Source organism: Chrysochloris asiatica, unplaced genomic scaffold (genome assembly GCF_000296735.1).
Source record: "Chrysochloris asiatica unplaced genomic scaffold, ChrAsi1.0 scaffold00219, whole genome shotgun sequence".
In the NCBI taxonomy this organism is placed as follows: domain Eukaryota; kingdom Metazoa; phylum Chordata; class Mammalia; order Afrosoricida; family Chrysochloridae; genus Chrysochloris; species Chrysochloris asiatica.
The window spans coordinates 2,749,115-2,762,602 of NW_006408737.1; the positions used below are offsets into that span (position 1 = coordinate 2,749,115).

The 13,488-nt window shown below is 37.8% G+C and overlaps 1 protein-coding gene across 2 annotated transcripts in view; it reads right to left on the minus strand.

The window, feature by feature from the left end:
• SBF2 (SET binding factor 2) overlaps positions 1-13,488 on the minus strand; it is a 552,380-nt gene that overhangs the window by 80,159 nt on the left and 458,733 nt on the right. For both annotated transcript variants that reach the window (XM_006873002.1, XM_006873003.1), the window contains exons 28-29: positions 9,720-9,860; positions 1,243-1,427 (exon numbers count right to left, since the gene is read on the minus strand). In XM_006873002.1, coding sequence (XP_006873064.1) covers positions 1,243-1,427; positions 9,720-9,860 — 326 coding nt within the window. The remainder of the gene's footprint in view (positions 1-1,242; positions 1,428-9,719; positions 9,861-13,488) is intronic.

Below are 13,488 nucleotides of genomic sequence, written 5' to 3' on the forward strand. Positions count from 1 at the left end.
ACAATATACACTTGTCTGGGGATATTCATCAGCTACATGCCCAAATTTATGATATAAGTAATTCTCAAAGTGAACACTGAGTGGCTACTAATTTGCTACCCCTGCTAGAGAGTAAGATCCCCTAAGAACTTGATTGAACCTCAGCATAGTGATCCTGCTTGGTCACCTTAGAGCAGGTGGTGGGCCGGCAATGTCAGGCGCATGGGGTCCCCAGCTGATCTCCTCCCTCCCCGTCTTCCTTGGATGGCGGCTGTTTATGCTGGACGTGTGGCCAGAGACGGGTAAGGATCACGTGGAACCTCGGCTACTTAAGACAGAGCCATTGCCATGCTGCAATGAGTCTCAATGACTGGTAAGACTGAGGAATTCGCACTGACCGCCTAAGACAGGCAGCGTCCCTTAAACAATCAATAAATAAGGAGGATTCAGATGCAGACAGTGCAGACCCGGTCAGGAGGCCAAGCCCCTGTGGGCCCAAGCGTTGTTGACCATCCAAACCATAGGCTCTGAGGCTCAGACTCTAGCCACCTAGTAGACATAGCAAACTGTCCCTCATCTGATTATTCAGTAATGCTTGTTAGTAATCTCATACATGAGCCCTGGGTATCCACAGAAAAATGTAAAAACCTTCCCTAAAAGCCGAGACTGTAATTTCCAAAAAGGCAAGTCCCCCCACATCCAAAAAAAAAGCTAAAGAGGATAGAGAGAAACACTGTAAACTGATGATATATGGAGGGGATAATAATCAATGTAATGAAACAAGCTATATGAATGGTTGAATGTGAAGCTGATGATGTGCCCTGTAAACTTTCACTCAATGCAAAATAAAAACATTTAATTAAAAAAAAAAAGAAAGTACATACTATATAAAACCCAAAACTAAAACCCCTGCCACTGAGTCAATTCGGGCTTCGTGACCCTATAGGACAGAGTGAACTGTTCTTTTGAGTTTCCAAAACTGTAAGTCTTTACAGAAACAAACAGCCTCATCTTTCTCCTGTGGAGTTGCTGCTGGGTTTGAACTGGTGATCTTCAAGTTAATGGCCCTATGTTTAACCCATTGTATCACCAGGGCTCCTTCAATATTCAAAGGGATAGGTTAAAATTTTCGAGACTGATTTTAACTCCAGATTAAGAATTCCTGCAACAAAATTTTTTTTAGGAAAGTTGGTTTCTCATATAAGTTTTATAAACTGTCTTAGTACATCTACACAATTTATAAGTGAGAAAAAGAAATCTTACCCTTAGTTGTGACTTTTCACCAAATATGTAGAGGGCTGCTTGGCGTTTCAAGAGCTGGTTTTGTAGGTAGGTGCTGTTACTAAAGGAGGTCGGGTGATCCTTGCCTGCCAGCCGGGCACCAACATCAATGAAGGATGTTGGAGAGCTGATCAAGCGAGTGCTAGAACGCAGACTTGCCCATACACCTTCACAAAAGCCAAAAGAGTTGGGTGAGATGATCTGTTGTGGAAATGCCAGTGGATATGGAGAGAGATGCATGCTGAGAAGGTATAGTTTTAGAGGTAATAGCCTACATTAATTAATCTAATAATGATGGATCATAAGCAATCATTTGTCATTTACTTTTATAACAGCTAAGTATTATTCAAATAGCATATTACAGTCATACAATCTTGAGCTTGGTGGAACCTAAGAAGTCACCAAGTCAATCCTATTTTGATATTTTAATATACATTTATAATTTTAAGCAAGTACTTAAGTAGAAAGAGTGCACTGACAAAAACGAAGAAAAATGCAGGCATGAGGCAATAATGAAGTCTAGGGAGGAGAAAGCTGAGTATATCAATTTCTTAGTACTTCATAAAAGAAGTAAAAACATTCATCTGCTTTATTCAGTCAATTCAGTAAGAAATCTAGATGAAAAAATTACTAGAAATCTACTAAACCTACTTAAATTTGAGGATGGCTTTTGAGTTAATATCTATGTACCATACAAAACTGATGTAACTATGAGTTAGCAAAAATTATAGTCTTTTCGCCTCTGAACACCATAAAAAAACAGAATTTAGAAACTTAGTAGTGTGCATTTCATGGAATCTTAGGAGGCTTTATTTACAATGTATAGTCAGAAGCAGATACTTTAAAGGGAAAGGCCAAGCTAAGTTGCTAGAAGAATCTGCTTTATCAATTTGAAAAATCAAGAATTTCTATATTCAAGTGAGGCTATTAAGTATTAAATAACCAAATACAATGGTAAATACTAATTCACAAATTTGAATAACATGGTAGTACTTTCAAAACAACAGTGTTCCTTATGTACACATGCCTGTCGACTGTATTATTCATTCCAATGATGGGGTGACAGGTATAACACACAGATGCAACTGCTTACCTAATATGGGTTTTCTTCTCTAGATTTAGAAATGCTCTTTAATTTTTTCCAAATGTTATATTAGGCCATGTTTCTAGGTGACTGTAAGTAACCATGATAACATCACATCTGCTTCTTTCCTTATATGTATTTAAGGGGCAGAAGATAAGTTTCAAGAAAAAGTTTTCTACATGATTTTTGCTTAACATGAATGAATCTTTTTATATATAACCCAGGAGATATGCTTAGGTATTATGCATGGCAAATACTGAGTTTTCAAAACTTTTGTAAATGGAATCACAGAGGAAATCCAGAATGTGAAAAAGGATAAACGATATAATTTGACAAACAAATGTGGGGGAAAACAAACAAAAAACACTTGCAACATATGTTTTCACATGAAGGTGGTTAAAAAAGGGGATGTGTCAGGACAGATAATACAGTACCTTGATTATGAACTCTTCCCTTAGCTGAAGATTTGGGATTTGACTGAGTAAAACATTTATGTCTGTACCCAAACCCTGGTAGGCAAGATTAAAGACAGAGGAGGAATGTAATGCACACAGCAGCAAACATCAGAGCAGATTTGAGTAAGAGAAAAAGAGGTTAGTTTTTAAAATTAAATTAGCATAGGACAAAATGTAAATATAATATAGGCAGAAGATTCCATCAACAGATCAAAAGCTGCAGTCACACAGAAAAAATGAATTGAGTGCCTGTTAGAAGAGATGTCAGCACCTGCTTATAAATACGAGAAGCAGAATGAAAAAGACAGCACAGCAGACGGTGCCACTAACAAATTATACCAAATGGAATTCGCTTTTGGAGATTTTAATTGAGTCAGAATCAAACTTATGGTAGGAATACATTGGCCCTAGTGTTTAGGGAGGCTGACTGATTGGTAAATGCTACGTGTTGTTCAACACATTTGTTCTTTGGGAGAGTTTATCGTATCAGGAAACAATGAAAGCTCTAGCAACCATTTGGAATAACTAAGGGCATGTTTTTTGCAATAGAGCATTAAGCATTGCCACACAACCTTCCTTCTCTTTTCAATTTGAAATTATATTTATTTTCCATAAGTAAAAAGTTATGAGCAGCAAAAATTCATGATCCTGTGACAATACCCAACACCGCTAATACTACAGTCTATAATAACTGAAATAATGGTTTCTCATAAAATTCCTATTTGTACCAAAATGACAGGTAGTATTAGAGATAATAGTTTTGTAATTTGAGTAATACATACGTATATACAGATATATATATATTTCCCTCTCTCTCTCTTTTCCCCTGACAGAAAGAAAGTGCTTTTCAACTGTAGGAAAACTTACTTGATAAACACAAAAGTAGTTAGCAGTGAGTTACAGTTGCATAGTTTTCTGACGAAAGGAATTGCTCAAGTCAATTAAGGGAGTTTTTTATTTATTCAGGATTTGAATAGCAGCATTATTAAACTGTTGTTGTTGGTGTTATTGTTGTTAAGTGATGTTTAGTCAGTTCCAACCCATAGCGACCTGGTTTAGGGTTTTCAAGAAGTCAGAAGCTAAAGTTTGTAAAGTCACAGAATAATGGCGCACATATAATGAGAACCAAGACTTGGGATGACATGGCAAAGTCACAAGGCCGGTAGACTAGTGTCCTTTCTGATAAGGCACTGGTTTCTTACTGGAATGTTGTTGTTGTCGTTAGGTGTCATTGAGTCGGTACCGACTCATAGCAACCTTATGCACAGCAGAACGAAACACTGCCCGATCCTGGGCCAATCTCACTACTGTTTCCACGCTTGAGTCCACCAAGATGAATATCATGACTCTTTAGCTATTTCTGATTTTGAGAAACCATTGTCTGAACATATCAGTTTCTCATGTTAGTCCCTCTGCCTGGAATAATTTTAACCATTTCTTTACCTGACAAAATTCTACTGATCCCTAGAGCTCTAGGTATTATGTTAACTCCAACTGCTCCCCACTATTGATTGGGAGCTCTATATGAACTCATATTACACAGTATTGTGACTATATGCATATTATTATATTCAACTAGATAGTGTGCTCTCAAGGGCAGAGACCAAATCATGTTTACTGTTATATTCATCCTATACATAGCCTAAATTTAGGAATTGCCTCAAAACATTTACTTATTTATTTTTACAAATCAATACATTGTGAGCTGTGGTGGTCCTCAACTATAGCTTCATTAAGCATTTCCCTAAGAAGAGGCTCATTAATGAAGCACTGCCAAGGGTTTATCACTGTAACAAGAACTCAGCAATGAGAAAATGCCAATCCTGATAAGGGACCAGCAGAAGGCTCTGAGAATTGTAATTCTATCTGGAAGGAATGCTAATCAAAGTAAGTGCACTACTGTATTGGTTGTTGTAGTTGAAACCTGCCTGGAGTGGGTTTCAACTCATAGCAACCCTAGGTAAGGTTTTTGAGGCTTTAAAAATCTTTTTGAGGGAGCATAAAGTCTCATCTTTTGTAGCTGGTGGACTCAAACCACCAACCTTGTAGCTCCCAGTCCAGTCTTTTTTCTATATAATGATGAGGTAAACTTAGATTTCCTGAGTGATTCCTATTTATAAGTATTTGTCTTGAGCATAGTACACCTGTTAAGGGTCTAGAGTGGATCCCCCTTAATGGATTATTAAATCACTTTAGTAGGTCAAATCTACTACATTAAAAATAACAAACAAAAAACACCTGAAAAAGTATTAAAATATTATGTGCACTGCATATTGCTGTTAAGTTCCGACTCATAGCAACCCTGTATAGGGTTCTGTGGAATAGCTGTTGAGTTTGAACCACCAACCTTGCAGTCCAGTGTTTATCTTACAGTGCCATACCAGGACTCCACACTGCATATAGTGTAGATGTGTATTATTTCATAAAACTTTTGTTGTATATATATATTTTGCATATGACTTAGTACTGTCTGAATTATGATATAAAATGAGTATGTGTGTACACATTTAGGATGTAAAATGTATTTCTTACTATGAGTCATGATCAGGAGAGTTTGACAATTATTGGCTTAAACCTAGAGTATATACCAGTATATTTATTTTGCTGCCTTAGGTTAATGAGCAGAAATCTGGCTCAAGGCAATCTAAATGCAAATATAAACTTTCCTACCATTTCAGCAGTGTGTTAGTCAGTAGTAATGACAGACATCACCACATACAATAATGATGGCAGCTAGCCTTAACTGAGCTCCTACTATTAGCCAGTTACTAATATGTTCACTGTTTGAGATAGAAGAATGGGATTTGTGTTCCTGAATCCTAGCATAAGATACCAGAATACTGGGCACTATGTTAGGAGAAAATGTCTGTCATTAAAGAACACAGTAAGCCAACAATACTTTTCAGCAGAAAATATTTGGGAAGAGTGTCTGCAACAATAACAGCTGAAGATTTACATAGACTGGATTATAGACAAATTAGATGGTAGTGGTGTTATGTGCCATAGAGTCAGTTGCGAATCATGTGACCCTGTATAGAGTTTCCAAGGCTGTAAATCTTTAAGGGAGCAGAAAGTCTCATCTTTCTCCGCGGTGTGGCTGGTAGATTCGAAGTGCTGACTTTGCAGTTAGCAGCCCAACTTGTAACCCACTATTCTACCAGAGCTCCTTAAACAAATTAGAGTTCTTAACTCAAACAAGTAGGCTTCCAGGTATCTTTGAGACTAGCAAAGAATGGACTCATGATCAGAATGTAACCATTAGCTATGAGCCTGAGGTCAATATAAAAGGAAAGAACATATGTTAGTTGAAACAACTGGGTGAAAAATCTATGAACCTTAGGATAAAAGCAGAAACATTTCCGTAGCTAAAATTTATAACAGGTCATCTGGCTAAATGGAGAGATGAATAATGTCCCAATAACATTAATAAAGGCAAAACACAATAGCAAAGTGTGGGGTAGGAGGACTTCAACTAATCACATAGCTGCTGGAAGTTGTATTCTACTAAAAGTATAATGGAAAATTACTAATGACTTTGCTGACAATAGAAACTGTCAGATGGCAAATGAAGCAAAAGAGAAAGTGCAACCTCGAACCAAATTCTGACAAAAGAAAAGAGTTCTTGCTACTAGAAATACCAGGAACCTTAAGAGAAAGTCACTGCCTCAACTTTTACTCCAAAATTACTAAGAAAGAAAGAATGAGAACAAGGAAGTTTTTATCTTAAAAATTTAAACTATGGTATTTTAAAAGTTCATAAGAAGCTATTTATGACCCTATAGCTTGACACATTAATTAGGATGACAACTCAAGAAGGTCAAGAAAGCTCTTAGGAAATTCTACAGTTGTAGAAAATTCTGATGAGGAAGAAAATAAATAAGTATCCAAAGAACCAATGTAACTGCCAGGACATGTGTAGGAAATCCTGGTATTTGAGAGGGAAAAAAAGTGAATTTTAGAAACTAGAGCTTTTATATTGACCCTAAACCAAATTCTAGACTGGATTATTGGTGGTTATGTGCCGTGGAGTTGGAAACAACTCATAGCGACCCTGTACAGGATTTCTGAGGCTGTAAACCTTTACGGGAGCAGAAAGCCTCATCTTTCTCCTGCAGAACAGCTGGTAGTTTTGAACTGCTGATCTTAAGGTTAGCAGCTCGATTCGTAACCACTATACTACCAGAGCTCCTAGACGGGATTACTAATGGCCTGTTTATTGGTACTCAGAAAAAAGCAGTAATTCCTGTAATAAATCATACCAAACTAGTCATATAATCTTTTGTAATATAATTAACAGGGGGAAAGACTGGAAAGGAGTGAATTAAAAAGACTGACAGAGATTTAAAAATGTGAGCCAGGTGAGAGTTTTAGTTGGAGAACTCATAAGCAGTATAGATTTACCAGCCTCAGAAACCTTATACAGGGTTGCTCTGTGTCTGAACTGACTTGGTGGCACTTAATAACAATCTCCATGTAAGTCAATGTAGTGATGGAACTGTTCCTATATCTAATATAATCTTTATGTATACCTAGAGTGCTGGGCTCAATTCGGTGAAGAGTTCACAGAATGACAACAATGGTGAGTGAACTACAATCATTTAACTTGGGATGTTTACAATTAACTAAATTAGAGAGAAAACATAGAAACAATTATCATGTCAAAAGAGCTGTAGTATGAGAGAGATCAGACTTACTGTGGAGTTTAAGAGGGCAGAGCAAGGGTCAATGTGTAAAAGTTATACAGTGGGAGATTTTAAGATCAATAAATAACAACAAAGCCAGAAACAATCCCAAATCAGTTGCTGTCTAGCCAGTCTGGCTTGTGGTAATGCCATGTGTCAGAGTAGAACGGCTTCAGTAGCGTTGTCAAGACTGTGACCTTTCAGAAGCAGACTGCCAGGCTTGTCTTCTGAAGTGCCTCTGGGTGGACTTTTAGTTAGTAGTTGACTGAGCACTTAATCACCCAGGGATTCCTTCTACCATATGTTGTTGTTAAGTGCCGTCGAGTAGATTCCAACCTATAGCGACCCTTTATAGGGTTTCCAAGGAGCACCAGGTGAGCTTGAACTGCCGATCTTGCGGTTTAAGCCGACTTTGCAGTCCAGCACATTAACCCACAGCGCCACACCAGGACGCCTCTACCATACAGAGCCAATTTAAAAATACCATGGGCTATTTGTGGGAAGAAGTGCGTTTTCCATTACTGATCACGTTCAAGCAAAACCAAGAACATGGCCTTGGTACATTTTCAAAGGGATTCAGCATTTTGTGGGAGTGAGAGGAATAGTCTAGGATTCTGTGACTTCATTGTGCAACAGAAGAATGTTACAATCAAGATGCCTACTTTGGAATTTCCTCTGTAAAGTAAAAGAATCTCATATAAACTTCCTGAGACCAAAGTAGACCACCCTTTGGAACTTAAAAGAACTAATGTGTACTCAGCTTTTCTTTACTTCCTCATACCAGCCACCACAATTCAGAAGAAAAAAGAGCAATCTGGATATCATTCTATCTTATCCACTAAACTAGTATTTCACAAGTCAGGCACAGGAAGTATAGCCTTTAGGTCTGCTATCACTTCTCCTTAGCTGTATGTACTTCTGTGATCAGTCTTGTCACCATGCAAACATGGAGCATCAGGGCATCCTCCCAGAGTGGACTCCTCATTAGGATGTGCTCGTCTTACCTTCTGAAGTGTCACAAACTCAATACTTAAGCCTTCAACAATTATTCTATCTCTTGTCCCATGAAGTTAAACTCATGTGTCACTATGTTAGTGATAAATTTGATCACTTATTTGGAAAAGGGTGAGAACAGTTGGAACTGTAATGAGTTGATTTAAAGTATTCACTATCTAGAACAATTAATGTTTTCTGTTTTTAAGCTTCTATCAGTGCTCAGTTATAAAATCAATCTTACTAACCTCCTCGAGCAAAGCTATTGGATGGGTTTACATCCAAATGTCCTGGCACTACCTGCTTAAGCACAGTGGACATTCTTGAAGTCCTCCTTTCAGTCCCTAAAGTCAGCCAAAAAGAAGAACAGAAACCATGTCGTTTGGGTTAACATTACTCAAATGACAAAAAGTTATCTTCATGTGTAGCATGTCTAATTGCTGCCAAACACTGCACTTTTTAAGTACCCAAAAGTTTATTAGAGATAACAAGGCAATGTTATTATTTCATCTGAGATAACACACATTTGCAAGATTATAGAGAGTTAGGTTTGGCAAATGCAATCAGAGGATTTAATGATAAATGAAGCAAGGCATGCATGGTGTTACTTTACAAGAAAAGCCACTTTCTGCTTATGTTGAGTTAATTCAAATAGCTGATTAAGCCAAGAAGACCAACTTTTCAAGTCACATGCTCCTTTGTCTAACACACTGGGGTTACCTCTACATGAACCCTTTGGGGTTCCATCACATGATAACTGAAACAGAATATTAGTACAAGTCTTAATGGCTTCATCCAAATCTATTTAAAACAAATTGTACTGTGAATCATAAAAGGCTGCAGGAATGTGGGGAATTTCAAGCTTATACATGATGATTTTAGTGGAGACACATTTAATGACCATATGTTTAAGTCACACATTGTAACATCTTAACAATATTTTTAAATGTATGTAAAACAGATCTGGAGGGAAAAATCCTAGTAATTTTATTTATGTTCTACCATCTTTTCTCTTTCTGTTAATAATTAAAAAGGAAAATAACTGAGTCTCTAATATCTACTATTTACTAGACATTAATAGTTGTACCCTGATTTCTCAGTAAAAGGAGCTAAAATTATAGCCCTACAGGTAAAACTTTAAGATGACATGTTGCAGGAACAGGGCAAATAATTAAAAGACACAAAGCCTAAAACAGATCTGACCCTTTCATAGTTGTCAGGAGGAAAAGGACTAACAAATCTTACCTGGAGACAAAGCAAGTGCTGGCCTGACAGTGCGACTGTTGTTGCCATTGAGCTTCTGATGGACAGCGACTGCACTCAGCAAGGCTTGCAAGTATTTCTCTTGCTCTATGTTACTGAAAGAGTCTAAAGAGGAGGCAGGGGCTATAAAAAGAAAAGATATTGAATAAAACATACTGTCTCTATGTCAACAAAGCTAACACACACACACATATATATAGTTTTGTTTTTTTTTTTGTCTTATTCTTTGTCTATACATTCTTCATGTTACCACACCCACATACAGAAACCTGTCCCACTTAAAGCTCCAATCTTTTAAGTGGCTAATCCTCCTGCGATGCTGATTTCACCACACCTACTTCTTTAACTATGGAGCCCTGGTAGCAAAGTGGATTACAAGCTGGGCTGCTAACCATAAGGTCAGTAGTTCGAATCTACCATTCTCCCCATGGGAGAAAAATAAAGCTTTCTGCTCTGGTAAAGATTTACACAGCCTTGGGAACCCTATACAGGGTTGCTATGAGTCAGAACTGACTCAGTGGCACACAACCACCACCACTTCTTTACAAGTCTCTTCCTAGGAGGAGGAGTCCATGGTCTGGAGAAGAAGCCACAAGGTAGCTTCCAAGCTCAGGCATTTAGCTTCTCATTATCCCAGCAACTAAAAATTAAAATGTTTGAAATATTAAAGGGTTTAAAAAAGTTAATGTAAACATTCCATTATTTTTTAATTCAATTTTTCCTTGAACTTTTTCAAGCCCCTTTATATTGTGAGAATTTCCAAAATGTGACAGACACACGAAGTGAACCCCTACTGTTGGAAAAATGGTGCCAATAGACTTTCTCAATGCAGTATTGTCATAAATCATCAATGCATAAAAAGCACAAGAAAGTGAAATACAGTTAAAGTGCCAAAACAAACCCCCCAGAAACAAAGTACACTTGTACTATGGAAAACATTCAAATTAAATGATAAAATTGGTTCCTATCACATAAATTTTTTTTTAATGTTTTATTGTGAATTATATGGTAGTTTACATGACAGAACTTTAGTTTTACATTCATTCCATCGTATATCATCTCATTGCCATGGTTCCAATCCCTTCCATGCATCGTCAACCAACTAAAGGGTATATCCTAGAAGCCCGCCTCCTCCTACACTCCCCCCTCCCCCGCCACACACACACTCCCTGTTTTCGGCCCACAGTCCCTTTCCCTCTCTGGATCCAAAGTCACCAGCCTCTTTATTACTCCATGTCATCGTCTCTGTCTCCATCTCAGGCATCTCTGTTTCTCTGGGTAGGGTCCCGCTCTCGGCTCTTCTTGGTTGATGGTCCCAGATACCTCTGCTCCTAGCCTGTAGAATTAATCACTCCCTTCCTTGTTCCAAAACGTCTACCTTTGCATTTCCAACCCTCATAATCCGTCCTGATAAGCATTATTCACTACAGTATCACAAGTTACCCATCTGTATTTCCTTTCATCCGCTCCGCCCAGATTGAATAGTACCCATTGGAGATTCTGCCTTCCTCCATGTTCCCTAGCACTAGGTTCCCCCTTGAAAGCTTGTAAGCCAGTCACTTCTTGCCTTTGTAGTCCCCCGCCTCCCCATTTGTGTATCCAATGTCCAAGTTGCCCATCTCCATCCATTCTGTATGTGCCTATCATATAAATTTTGAGATGCATCCCAGTTTCAGAGACAGCAAATGTGAACAAATGTGTGAGCATAAATATATAGTGTGGTTAATTTATATTAAATTAAAAAAAATCACAAACCCGTGAAATAAAATAGAATTTTTTTCTAACCAAAAGCTCAGTGATATGCTCATCAATGCTCCTAAAATACTTTGTCCCATTATGAAGCTTATCTGCTTGCACTCTATTACTCTCACTATATGGCTTAGGAGAATTCCACACGGGAGGAACCAGTTAAAGCCCAATTGCCTTTAATTACATCTGTGCTGAGACTTCAAGCCCCGAGAAATTATAAGAGGGAGCTTCAAAATGTGGAAAAATGGAATTAAAAAATAATGGAAAATGTTCAGGAACTTTTTGAAGTCCCCTCATGTAGAGTTTCCTAGGTATTGCCCTTAGTAAGGTGACGAATCAAAGACAATACAATGGCCTGCTTTCAAGTCAGAAATGGATGAGCATAAAGAGATATCAAAGAGAACATGGCTCTACCTGCTGAAACCATAGGGCATGATTTATATCATTTCCAAAATGGACAAATGTAGACATCCCTAAATTGGATCCAAGAGCTTAGTGCTCAATTGTTTAATTTTATCGAATATCTATTATGAACTAGTAGTTATGTGAAAAATCAGCAAAGCACAGCTCCTTGCTTCAAGACATCAATCGGAATGGCACTATCAAAAATATCCCCAGCAAAAAGGATAGCAGTATTTATCTCTGCTTTCTTAAACTAGATACCCCTTAACTTCCTAAAGACATCTTTAAGCAACATTTTAGTTATCAGTTTGCTGTCTTATTTTGGTTCTTTGTTTTTTGTGATTTGTAGAAATGGGACAGGCTATCTCAAAATACATGGGGTAGAATACCTGTTTGCCTTTGACGCTAGAAGACATATTTAGATGCTTCCCAGATGAAAGAAAAAAGATTGATATAATCTAGTTTTCATCTATAAAAATAATCTAGAATCAAGTACTTTATTATATTACTTTTAACTAAAATCCCAATATGGTGGTGGTGGTAGTGTGCTGTGGAGTCAGTTCCAACTCACAGTGACCCCATTTAAGGTGTCCAAAGCTGCAAATCTTTATAAGAGTAGAAAGCCTCATCTTTCTCCTGTGAAACGGCTAGTGGATTTGAACTGCTGACCTGTGGTAAGCAGCCCAATTTGTAACCCACTAGATTCTATGGGAAAATTATTGCATGATGCAGAAATCATTAAAAGAAGATGGAAGGAATATACAGAGTCACTGTTCCAAAAGGAAACGGCTGATCTTCAGCCGTTTCAAGAGGTAGCATATGAACAAGAGCCAATGATACTTAAGGAAGAAGTCCAAGGTGCATTGAAGGAACTGGCAAAGAACAAGGCACCAGGAATTGATGGAAAAATAATTGAAATCTTTCAAGAAAGTGAGGCAGCACAGGAGGCACTCACTCACTCAGTTATGCCAAGAAATTTGGAAGAGATCCGTATTTGTGCCCATCCCAAAGAGAGGTGACCCAATGAAATGCAGAATTCATTGGACAATCTCTTTGATATCCCATATGAGTAAAGTTTTACTAAAGGTAATACAGAAACGGCTGCAAGCATACATTGACAGAGAACTTCCAGAGGTTCAAGCCGGATTTAGAAGAGGCCATGGAACAAGGTATATCATTGTTGATGTCTGATGAATTTTGGCTGAAAGCAGAGAATATCAGAAAGATGTTTACCTGTGCTTTACTGACTACGCAAAGGCTTTTGATTGTGTGGATCATGACAAGCTATAGGCAACATTGCGAAGTAAGAGTATTCCAGAACACTTAATTGTGCTCATGAAAAATCTGTACTTGGACCAAGAGGCAGTTGTTCGAACAGAACAAGGGAACACTGGATGGTTTAAAATTAAGAAAGGTGTACGACAGGGTTGTATTCTTTCAACATATTTATTCAAGCTGTATACTGAGCAAATAATCCGAGAAGCTGGGTTCTATGAAGAAAAACGTGGCATCAGGATTGGAGGAAGACTTGTTAAGAACCTGCGATATGCAAATGAATACAACCTTGCTTGCTGAAAGTGAAGAGTACTTAAAACATTTA